The sequence below is a fragment of the Nerophis ophidion genome, linkage group LG27, assembly GCF_033978795.1.
Source record: "Nerophis ophidion isolate RoL-2023_Sa linkage group LG27, RoL_Noph_v1.0, whole genome shotgun sequence".
In the NCBI taxonomy this organism is placed as follows: domain Eukaryota; kingdom Metazoa; phylum Chordata; class Actinopteri; order Syngnathiformes; family Syngnathidae; genus Nerophis; species Nerophis ophidion.
Window position 1 is genome coordinate 20319761 of NC_084637.1, and position 11979 is coordinate 20331739.

The window sequence follows — 11979 nt, forward strand, 5'->3', positions numbered from 1 at the left end:
ATCACTAGTGTCTCAAAGGGCTGCACAAACCCCAACACAAACCACAACGACATCCTCGGTAGAGCCCACATAAGGGCAAGGAAAACTCACACCCAGTGGGACTCACACCCAGTGGGACGTCGGTGACAATGATGACGATGAGAAACCTTGGAGAAGAACGCATATGTGGGCAACCCCCCCACCCCCTCTAGGGGGACCGAAAGCAATGGATGTCGAGCGGGTCCAACATGATAGTGTAAAAGTTCAATCATAGTGGATCCAACACAACCGTGAAAGTCCAGTCCAAAATGGATCCAACACAGCAGAGAGACTCCTGTCCATAGTGGAGCCAAAAGGAAACCACCCCAACGGAGGCAGAGCAGCAGCGCAGAGATATCCCAGCCGTTACACAGGCGAACGGTCCATCCTGGATCCCGGCTCTGGACGAGCGGTCCATCCTGGGTCCTGACTCTGGACAGCCAGCACCTCATCCATGGCCACCGGACAATGGGACATAGGAGAAAAAGAAAAGAAACGGCAGATCAACTGGTCTAAAAAGGGAGTCTATTTAAAGGCTAGAGTATACAAATGAGTTTTAAGGTGAGACTTAAATACTTCTACTGAGGTAGCATCTCAAATTGTTACCGGGAGGGCATTCCAGAGTACTGGAGCCCGAACGGAAAACGCTCTATAGCCCGCAGACTTTTTTGGGGCTCTGGGAATCACTAATAAGCCGGAGTCCTTTGAACGCAGATTTCTTGCCGGGACTTATGGTAAAATATAATTGGCAAGATAGGCTGGAGCTAGACCGTGTAGTATTTTATACATAAGTAGTAAAACCTTAAAGTCACATCTTAAGTGCAGGCGTAATATGATCAAACTTTCTTGTTCTTGTCAAAAGTCTAGCAGCCGCATTTTGTACCAACTGTAATCTTTTAATGCTAGACATGGGGAGACCCGAAAATAATATGTTACAGTAATCGAGGCGAGACGTAACAAACGCATGGATAATGATCTCAGCGTCGTTAGTGGACAAAATGGAGCGAATTTTAGCGATAATCCGGGGATGAAAGAAGGCTGTTTTAGTAACGCTTTTAATGTGTGACTCAAAGGAGAGAGTTGGGTCAAAGATAACACCCAGATTCTTTACCGAGTCGCCTTGTTTAATTGTTTAGTTGTCAAATGTTAAAGTTGTATTATTAAATAGAGGTCGGTGTCTAGCAGGACCGATAATCAGCATTTCTGTTTTTTTGGCGTTGAACTGCAAAAAGTTAGCGGACATCCATTGTTTAATTTCATTAAGACACGCCTCCAGCTGACTACAATCCGGCGTGTTGGTCAGCTTTAGGGGCATGTAGAATTGGGTATCATCAGCCTAACAGTGAAAGCTAACACCGTATTTGCGTATGATGTCACCTAGCGGCAGCATGTAGATGCTGAAGGGTGCAGGGCCAAGGACCGAACCCTGGGGAACTGCACATGTTACTTTAACATAGTCCGAGGTCACATTGTTATGGGAGACGCACTGCATCTTGTCAGTAGGATAAGAGTTAAACCAAGACAGGGCTAAGTCTGACAAACCAATTCATGTTTTGATACGCTCTAATAAAATATTATGATCGACGGTATCGAAAGCAGCGCTAAGATCGAGGAGCAGCAATATAGATGATGCATCAGAATCCATCGTTATCAATAGATCATTAGTCATTTTTGCGAGGGCTGTCTCCGTAAAGTGATTTGCCCTGAAACCGGATTGAAAGGTTTCACATAGATTGTTAGACTCAAAGTGTTCATTTAGCTGTAGGAATGGACTTGTTTCATGTCAGAGGTAAAGACTATTTAGTGGTAGTGGATTACTACTCAAACTTCCCTGAGAGGGCGCTACTAGCAAGCTTAACGTCAACTTGTGTAATAACACATGTTAAATCTATCTTCGCCAGGCATGGCATCCCACACACTGTAGTGACCGACAACGGTCCATGCTTTAGCACCAAAGAATGGCAGAAATTTGCAGTGCAATACGACTTCCAGCATTCGACGTCAAGTCCACATTATGCGCAATCAAACGGGCAAGCGGAAAAAGGAATTCACATTCTCAAGCAACTTCTAAAGAAAGCAGGTGACAGATCCTCGGGTCCGTATTTAGCTTTATTGAGCTACAGAGCATCACCTCTTCAGTGTGAGGTATCACCAGCTGAACCGCTGATGAAGAGGAAGCTACGCACAACCCTGCCGAGTCATTCAAACAACAAAATAAAGCAAAATAAACCCTCAAAGATTGAACATAAGCTACATTTACAAAAGATGATGCAAAAGTCATTCTCTGACAAAACAAAGCGTCTTCCGCCACTGACTACCAACAACACAGTCAGGATTGAGGATACTGATGGATGGAGTACAAAAGCAATGGTCCTACAAGAAGTTGCGCCACGATCGTACGTGGTGAGAACTGATGGACAAATTCTCAGACACAATCGTTGCAGTCTGTTAAAGGCTCCTCAAGGGACTGTTAGTGGATCTTAGGAAATACCCACACCTGTTACGGACTGTAACGCTGACTATAACACACCTACTCCGAATGAACCTGAGCTAAGAAGGTCCACACGAGAAATCAAAAGGCCTGATAGACTGAACTTGTAAAAAAAAAAATATATATATATATATATATACATATATATACATACATATGTATGTATATATATATATATATATATATATATATATATATATATATATATATATATATATATACTGGGACGGAGAGGCTTCGCGGTGTCTTGGCTGGGTGAGCAGGTGTCAGACACCTCAGTCTCCTTGGACGTATCATCGCTCATCCATGCGGACTGGACACTGGCCGAGAGTGGAGTCGGCTGTCCTGGTTGCTTTGTTGGGTCTGCTCCTGTCTCTGGCCATGCTCCCTCCACCCCAGCGGACGATGGCGTGGAACACCGCAGAGGCCACCACAGTGGATATGTTTCTTTTACTTTTTATTCATAGCTGTATGTAGAAGTGTCTGGTTGTATCTGCTGCTATAATGTCTTTAATGTCCTATGTGTTCTTTGATGTTTGATGTTTCCCTCTTACACACATGGAAGAGGGATGTGTACTATGGCTATGAGTTGTTGTTTTTTTCCCTTGCCTCAGTCTGCACCCCCTCTCCAGGGCCCAGGCTAAGACCGATTTTTTTATTTTATTTTAATCTTCTATTTTTTTCTCCCCCCCCCCCTTGTTTACCTGTATCTCACCTTTTTTTGTAAGGGGCGCTGGAAGCCGGCAGACCCGTCAGCGATCCTGTTCTGTCTCCCTGTAATGTTTGTCTGATCTTGAATGGGATTGTGCTGAAAATTGTAATTTTCCTGAAGGAACTCTCCTGACGGAATAAATAAAGTACTATCTAATCTATCTAAATATGTTCAACAAAATGTATGTTGATTGTTGTAAACTGTTATAAATAATATTGGCTTAGATTTGAGATAGCCTATGCAATCTGAAATTGTTCATACTGCACATATGTGTTAAGGTTAGACTGAATGAGAAGTTGTTAAAATAACTGACCCAGCTAATGTGATAAGTCATGTCAATAGATTTTGTCTTTGAAAATAAAAGAAAAAGGGGGATGTTATGATCAGATGTTATTACAGATATGACCGCTGGGGGGCAGTACTGGTTAGCATTCAGTTTACCATATAAGGTGTTAGAGCAAGACTGCAGATATACACATGTATGTTGTTGAGAACGTGAGTTATTAAAAATAAGTTACTTGTAATCAATCCAGCCCCATCCTTCAAACACAAACATGACACATATTTTGCAGGGTGGAGCTATTACCCCTGAGGCGTAGTCTCCGATGATGGCCACTCTCTGGAAGTCAGGTATTTCTAGGTAAGTGGGCGTGTCCACCTCCACTGTGGGGGCAGCAGACACTTTGGTGCGATAGCGCCGCTTGCTGGGGATGAAATGTAAAGACTCTGACAAGTTCACAATTTTGTGACAAAAAAGGCACCCTTTTAAAAAAAAGTTAAGTCATATTATCAACAAAATGTAATATTACAACAAAAATTGCCTTTGAAAAGAAAAAATTATACAGATTTGTTTTTAAATATGTAAAACTGTGACGTCAGAAAAAAATTTAAACTATAAAATTGCAAGAATTGTAAGAGTTGTTACACAAATAAAATAAAATACATTACATTAGACAAAAACACATGTTCAATATTGGCAAAATAAAGAATTGCTCCAAAATTAAATTTGCAGAATTTTGAAGAGGAGAAAATAATAATTTTATAAGAATAAAACACTGAAATTAAATCTATTTTTAACATTGCAGAAAAAAAGTGAGTAAAATTTTCTAATGAGGAAAAAAAATAATACTTTTAAAATAATTAAACTTTAATATTATCACGTGAAGTAATTTGAAATATTGGCAAAATAAAGAAACGTAAAAATAGAAAATAAAGGTGTAATTATTTGATGAGAAGAAATTACTCATGTTTTAAGGATAAAAGTTTTATAATAAAATAATTAATTTTTATTATTAATGAAAAAAAAAGTTGTTGCAATTTTCTAAAAGGTAAAGAAGTAATAATTTTACAAGATTAAACTTTAACATTTGGAGAATAAAGTTGTCATATTACCAGAAAAACGTTGCCTTAAAAAAGTAATACATTTTCAAAAGTAATTTTACAATATTGTTTTAATCTTATTAGAAATAAGGAAAACTGTTAGTGGAGATTTTTTTTTTTGTCACAAATTGCAAGAATGTATTCCACCTTTTGCAGGTATACATTTGTAATAATACACAAATAAAAAAAAAATATTCCCCAAAAAAGTTGAAAAATCTAAAGACCAAAATCAGAATTTTACATAATGTCTGTGAAGTAATTAATAAAGAAATAAAAGGTGCAATTATTTGATAAGGAGAAAATAATAATTTTACAAGAATAAAAGTTTTGTATTAAAATAATACATTTTTATTATTGCAAAAAAAAAACTTGGAATAATTTTACAAGGATGAAACAATAAAATTAGAAGAATAAAGTTGTCATATTACAAGAAAAAGTTTCCATAAAAAAAGGAATTTTAAAATAACCTTTTTTAAATAATTTAAGAAATAAATAAAAATGTTTGTGAGGGGAACACATTTGTTTTATAGCCCAAAAGTTACACGAAACAATTCCAGCTTTTTCCGGAATAATGTTGTAAAATTCCACAAATAAAGTCAAATATCACATGAAAAGAAGTTGTAAAATAGTAAAAACAAATGCAAGTTTTTACATAATTGCACATAAAGTAATTTGCAGCATTGGTAGAAGACTTTTTTTTTTTATCAGGAGAAAATAATAATTTTACAAAAATTAAATCCTTTTAATAAATAAAATAACATATTTATAACACTGCAAAAAAAGTTGTTGCAGACTTATAATAAATCAAATTAAAACAATTAAACAATATTTTAGGAAAATACATTTGTATTTTATTTATAAAGTTGACTTAAAAAAAATAAATAAAAATATATATAAATGTTAGAATAACTCTTTTTAATAATATTAAAAATAGCTCAACATTTTTAAGAGCAAAAAAAAAATCTAATTTTATAGCCTAAAATGCAAAAATCAATTAGACTTTTTCCAGGAATAATGTCAAATGTCACGTGAAGAAGTTCTAAAATGACAAGAAAAAAAATAAAAAATTGTACATAATTTTATGTAGTTTGCAATATTGGCAAAATAAAAAAAGACTACAAAAAATTAAGTTGAAGAGGAAAAAATAAATAATTTTACAAGAATAAAAGTTTTATATCAAAATAATAAATGTTTACTATTGCAAAAAAACTTTGCTGCAATTTTCTAATACATAAAAAGCAGCAATTTTTACAAGAATTAAACTTTAAAATTAGGAATATAAAGTTGTCAAATAACAAGGAAAAGTTTCCCTAAAAAAATAATTCCACAAGAAGTTTTTAAATAAATTAGAAATAGGTTAAAAATGGTTATGAAGAAAAAAAATAAAAAATGTTTTAGCCCATAGAATTTTAAGAATCAATAAGACATTTTAAGGATATAAAATTATAATATTACACAAAGACAAAAATGACAAAAACAAACTCACAAATTTCCTTCTCGTTAGCAAGTATACCGACATGTTTTCTTCCTGTTAACGAGTATTCCGACATGTTTCATTCATGTTAGCGAGTATTTCCACGTTTCCTTCCTGCTAGCGAGTATTGCGACATGTTTCTTTCCTGCTTGCGAGTATTCCAACAAGTTTCCGTCCTGTTAGCGAGTATTATGACATGTTTCCTTCCTGCTAACAAGTATTTTGACATGTTTTTTTTTCTGTTTGCGAGTATTTCGACATATTTCCTTCTTGCTAGCGAGTATTCCGACATGTTTCCTTCTTGCGAGCTAGTATTCCGATATGTTTTATTCCTGCTAGTGAGTATTCCGATATGTTTCCTTTCTGTTAGCGAGTACTGCAACATTTTCCCTTCCTGTTAGCAAGTACTGCGACATGTTCCCTTCCTGTTAGCGAGTGTTCCGACATGTTTCCTTCATGCTAGCGTGAATTTTCAATATACATTTTTTTCTGCTAGCAAGTATTCCGAGTTGTTGCCTTCTTGTTAGCTAGTACTCAGACATGTTTCCTTCCAGCTAGCAAATATTTCAACATGTTTCCTTCTATCTACTCAGTATTCCGACAGGTTATCTTTCCTGTTAGCGAGTATTCCGATAGGTTTCTTTTTCGTGTTAGCGACATGTTCTCTTCCTGCACGCGAGTATTCCAACACGTTTCCGTCTTTTTAGCGATTATTCCGAAATGTTTCCTTCCTGTTAGAAAGTATTCCGACACATTTTATTTCTGTTAGCGAATATTTCGTCATGTTTCTTTCCTGTTAGCGAGTATTCTTACATGTTTCCTACCTATTAGCGAGTATTTCGACATGTTTCTTTCTTGCCAGCGAGTATTCCGATATGTTTTGTTCTTGCTAGCAAGTATTCCGAAATGTTTCATTCCTGCTAGCGAGTATTCCAATATGTTTCCATCCTATAAGCGAGGATTGCGACATGTTCCCTTCCTGCTAGCTAGTATTCCAACATTTTTCCGTTCTATTAGCGAGTATTCCGACATGTTTCTATCTGGCTAGCGATTATTGGAACATGTTCCCTTCCTGCAAACGAGTATTCTGACATCTTTCTGCCCTGCTAGCGAATATTGCGACATGTTTCCTTCCTGCTAGCGAGTATATAGACATGTTGCCTTCTTGCTAGTTAGTATTCCGACATGTTTCTTTCCTGCTAGCGAGTATTCCGACTTGTTTCCTTCCTTTTGGCGAGTATTCCGACATGTTTCCTTCCTGCTACTGAGTATTCTGACACGTTTCCTTCCTGTAAGCGAGTATGCTGACATATTTCCTTTCTGCTAGCGAGTATTCCTACATGTTTCCTTCCTGTAAACACAACATGTTTCATTCCTGCTAGCGAGTATTCCGACATGTTTCCTTCCTGTTAGTGAGTATTCTGACATGTTTCCTTCTTGCTCGGGAGTATTCCAACATGTTTTATTCCTGCTAGCGAGTATTCTGATATGTTTCGTTCCTGTTAGCGAGTATTGCGTCATGTTCCCTTCCTGCTATCGAGTATTTCGACATGTTTCCGTCCTACTAGCGAGTATTCTAACATGTTTCCTTCCTGCTAGCGAGTATTCCAATATGTTTTTTTCCTGTTACCGAGTATTGCGACAGGTATTTTCTTGCTAGCAAATATCATGACATGTTTCCTTCCTGCTAGCGAGTATACAGACATGTTGCCTTCTTGCTATCTAGTATTCCGAAATGTTTCCTTCCTTTTAACAAGTATTCCGGCATGTTTTCTTCCTGCTTTTGAGTATTCAGACACGTTTCCTTCCTGTAAGCGAGTATTCCGACATGTTTCCTTCCTGCTAGCATGTATTCCTACATGTTTCCTTCCTGTAAACGAGTATTCCGACATATTTCCTTCCTGCTAGCGAGTATTCCGATATGTTTTTTCCTGTTAGCGAGTATTCCGACATGTTTTCTTCCTGCTAGCGAGTATTCCGACATTTTTTCTTCCTGCTAGGAAGTATACAGATATGTTGCCTTCTTGCTATCTAGTATTCCGACATGTTTCCTTCCTTTTAGCGAGTATTCCAACATGTTTCATTCCCGCTAGCGAGTATTCCAACATTGCTCCTTCCTGTTAGCGAGTATTCTGACATGTTTCCTTCTTGCTGGTGAGTATTTTGATATGTTTTCTTCTGGATAGCAAGTATTGCGACATGTTTGCTTCTTAGTAGCGAGTATTCCAACATGTTACCTTCCTTCTAGCTAGCAAGCATTCTGACATGTTTCATTCCTGCTAGTGAGTATTCCGACATATTTCCTTCCTGTTAGGGAGTATTCCGACATGTTTATTTTCTGCTAGCTAGTATTCCGACATGTTTCCTTCCTGACAGTGAATATTCCGACATGTTTCCTTTCTGTTAGTGAGTATTCTGACATGTTTCCTTCCTGCTAGCGAGTAATCCAACATGTTTCCTTCCTGCTAGCGAGCGTAACGCCCCTCTACTGCACTTTTGTTCTCCCATTTAGCGGCGTGACAGAATGCTCCCCTTGGTGGGCGAGAAGGTGAACTACAACTGACCGCTTCTCCGCGTCATCGTCGGTGTGCAGATGGTGCGCCATCTCCTGGTGGAGAATGGGACAATCCTCGGGGACGTCAAAGACCGAGATCTCGTCGCGGATGTCTTCGCCTTTGGTCTCCGACGCGAAGATCTGCTCAGCGAAGGCTCGCATCTTTTCGTCCGTCTCTGTTGGGGGACAGGGGCAGCGTTAGCAGAGATAGATATTGTGTGCCAAGTTTAAGAAGAAGAAGCACTAAACGACTAGAGGAGTGCTCAAAAACAGCCATGAACAAAACGTCAAAATGAATTCTGGCTCGCAGACAAGAAGAGAAAACACGATGCAGGACATTGATGGCCTCACATCCAAAATGGCCGACATGCACGCTTAGCTGCCATACTAGAACGTAGGAATACTGCACATGTAGAAATATTGCACACGTAGAAATACTGCACATGTAGAAATATTGCACGTAGAAATACTGCACATGTAGAAATATGCATATATATATATATATACATATACATGTATATATATATATATATATATACATGTATATATACTCACGATGTTGACCTGGTGGCGGTCACCAACAGAAGCAGCACCCAGAAAAGAAAAGTGTCATGAAAAAGTACACATTTGATACGTGCAAGTGTGTAACAATACCTCTGCTACAGTAATACTGCATTGTGTGTGGAAAAAATATTGCACTAGATAAATAGAATAATGTAGAGTAGTATTTGCATAATGCAGGTTTGTTATTGTTAAAATGGTTGTGTAGTAGTTTTACTTTCATGTATTCTACATAAAGTGTTTGTTGACATATTCACTGTGCATATTTATATACATCATTATTGAAGTGTTTGTTCACATATCTACTGTACATGTTTATACAACATCATTATTGAAGTGTTTGTTCATATTCTGACTGTACATCCATCCATCCATCCATCATCTTCCGCTTATCCGAGGTCGGGTCGCGGGGGCAGCAGCCTAAGCAGGGAAGCCCAGACTTCCCTCTCTCCAGCCACTTCGTCTAGCTCTTCCCGGGGGATCCCGAGGCGTTCCCAGGCCAGCCGGGAGACATAATCTTCCCAACGTGTCCTGGGTCTTCCCCGTGGCCTCCTACCAGCTGGACGTGCCCTAAACACCTCCCTAGGGAGGCGTTCGGGTGGCATCCTGACCAGATGCCCGAACCACCTCATCTGGCTCCTCTCGATGTGGAGGAGCAGCGGCTTTACGTTGAGCTCCTCCCGGATGGCAGAGCTTCTCACCCTATCTCTAAGGGAGAGCCCCGCCACACGGCGGAGGAAACTCATTTCGGCCGCTTGTACCCGTGATCTTATCCTTTCGGTCATGACCCAAAGCTCATGACCATAGGTGAGGATGGGAACGTAGATCGACCGGTAAATTGAGAGCTTTGCCTTCCGGCTCAGCTCCTTCTTCACCACAACGGATCGATACAACGTCCGCATTACTGAAGACGCCGCACCGATCCGCCTGTCAATCTCACGATCCACTCTTCCCCCACTCGTAAACAAGACTCCTAGGTACTTGAACTCCTCCACTTGGGGCAGGGTCTCCTCCCCAACCCGGAGATGGCACTCCACCCTTTTCCGGGCGAGAACCATGGACTCGGACTTGGAGGTGCTGATTCTCATTCCGGTCGCTTCGCACTCGGCTGCGAACCGATCCAGTGAGAGCTGAAGATCCCGGCCAGATGAAGCCATCAGGACTACATCATCTGCAAAAAGCAGAGACCTAATCCCGTGGCCACCAAACCGGAACCCCTCAACGCCTTGGCTGCGCCTAGAAATTCTGTCCATAAAAGTTATGAACAGAATCGGTGACAAAGGACAGCCTTGGCGGAGTCCAACCCTCACTGGAAACGTGTCCGACTTACTGCCAGCAATGCGGACCAAGCTCTGGCACTGATCATACAGGGAGCGGACTGCCACAATAAGACAGTCCGGTACCTCATACTCTCTGAGCACTCCCCACAGGACTTCCCGAGGGACACGGTCGAATGCCTTCTCCAAGTCCACAAAGCACATGTAGACTGGTTGGGCAAACTCCCATGCACCCCCAAGAACCCTGCCGAGAGTAAAGAGCTGGTCCACACTGACTGTACATATTATACATTATTATTTAAGTGTTTGTTGACGTATTGACTGTATATGTTTATACATCATTATTGAAGTGTTTGTTGACATTTTGACTGTATATATTTATACATCAATATTTAAGTGTTTGTTGACATATTGATTGTACATATTTATACATCATTATTGAGGTGTTTGTTGACAATTTGACTGTACATATTTATACATCATTATTGAAGTGTTTGTTGACATATTGACTGTACATATTTATACATCATCATTATTGGAGTGTTTGTTGACATACAGTATTGACTGTGCGTATTTATACATAATTTTTTAAGTGTTTGTTGAAATAATGACTGTACATATTTGTACATCATTATTGGAGTGTTTGTTGACATATTGACTATATATCATTAATGAAGTGTTTGTTGACATATTGACTATTTATCATTAATGAAGTATTTGTTGACTTATTGACTGTACATATTTATAAAACATCATTATTGAAGAGTTTGTTGACATATTGACTGTACATATTTATAAAATAGGATCATTGAAGTTTTTGTTGACATGTTGACTTGATACAAATCGATCATAACACAATGAAGCGGCGGGCTAAAGTTAGAAGTTGCTGACACAGCAAAGACGTGACCTCTTGACATATCCTTCACACTGCTGGAAGAGCTCACTTTCACTTTGATGAACCCGCCCCCTGTTGGCCTCGCCCCAAAAGAGGACATTTTCCCAATAACTGTATGAATAATTTGCAGTTATCGGGTGCGCACGTGTGACACTCACCGGATACCAGAAGCTTAGGCATGTTGGATGTAGGGCGTTAAAGGAGCGTGTCAGGCGGTGGTCGTAGTGGTGGTCTCTGCAGTCAGACACCCAAGTGAGCAACGGGAATGGTGTGTCGTCCTGCACAAGGAACGCTGGTAACCGGAACCCTGCAGTGCCAAAATGAGTTCCTCAGCGAGACACCCACTCACTCTACAAACATGGACACACAACAGTCTTAGGTCACAAAGCGAAACACCTTTAAGAAGAAAATCATCACTTGTCCTTCAACTTACTGCTTTGTACATCATCTTACAGTATCAGTGTTACAAACAAGTCAAATTAATATCACAATATTTAATAGAACATGAAGGAATCATTTAATGACAATATTAAACCATTACAAAATGGCACCACCAACCCAAAAATGATCCACGGCGACAGTAAATAGGTAAAGAAAGTGTTTTAACATCTTTAGTT

At 39.2% G+C, this 11979-nt stretch overlaps 1 protein-coding gene across 1 annotated transcript in view; it reads right to left on the bottom strand.

Moving 5' to 3' along the window:
- Positions 1-11680, bottom strand: part of ampd1 (adenosine monophosphate deaminase 1 (isoform M)) — a 47958-nt gene extending 36278 nt beyond the window's left edge. Inside the window, exons 1-3 of the mRNA XM_061889703.1 lie at positions 11521-11680; positions 8640-8805; positions 3808-3925 (exon numbers count right to left, since the gene is read on the bottom strand). Of these exons, the coding sequence (XP_061745687.1) occupies positions 3808-3925; positions 8640-8805; positions 11521-11542 (306 nt within the window). The 5' untranslated portion in view covers positions 11543-11680. The remainder of the gene's footprint in view (positions 1-3807; positions 3926-8639; positions 8806-11520) is intronic.
- Positions 11681-11979: the final 299 nt, after the last annotated feature.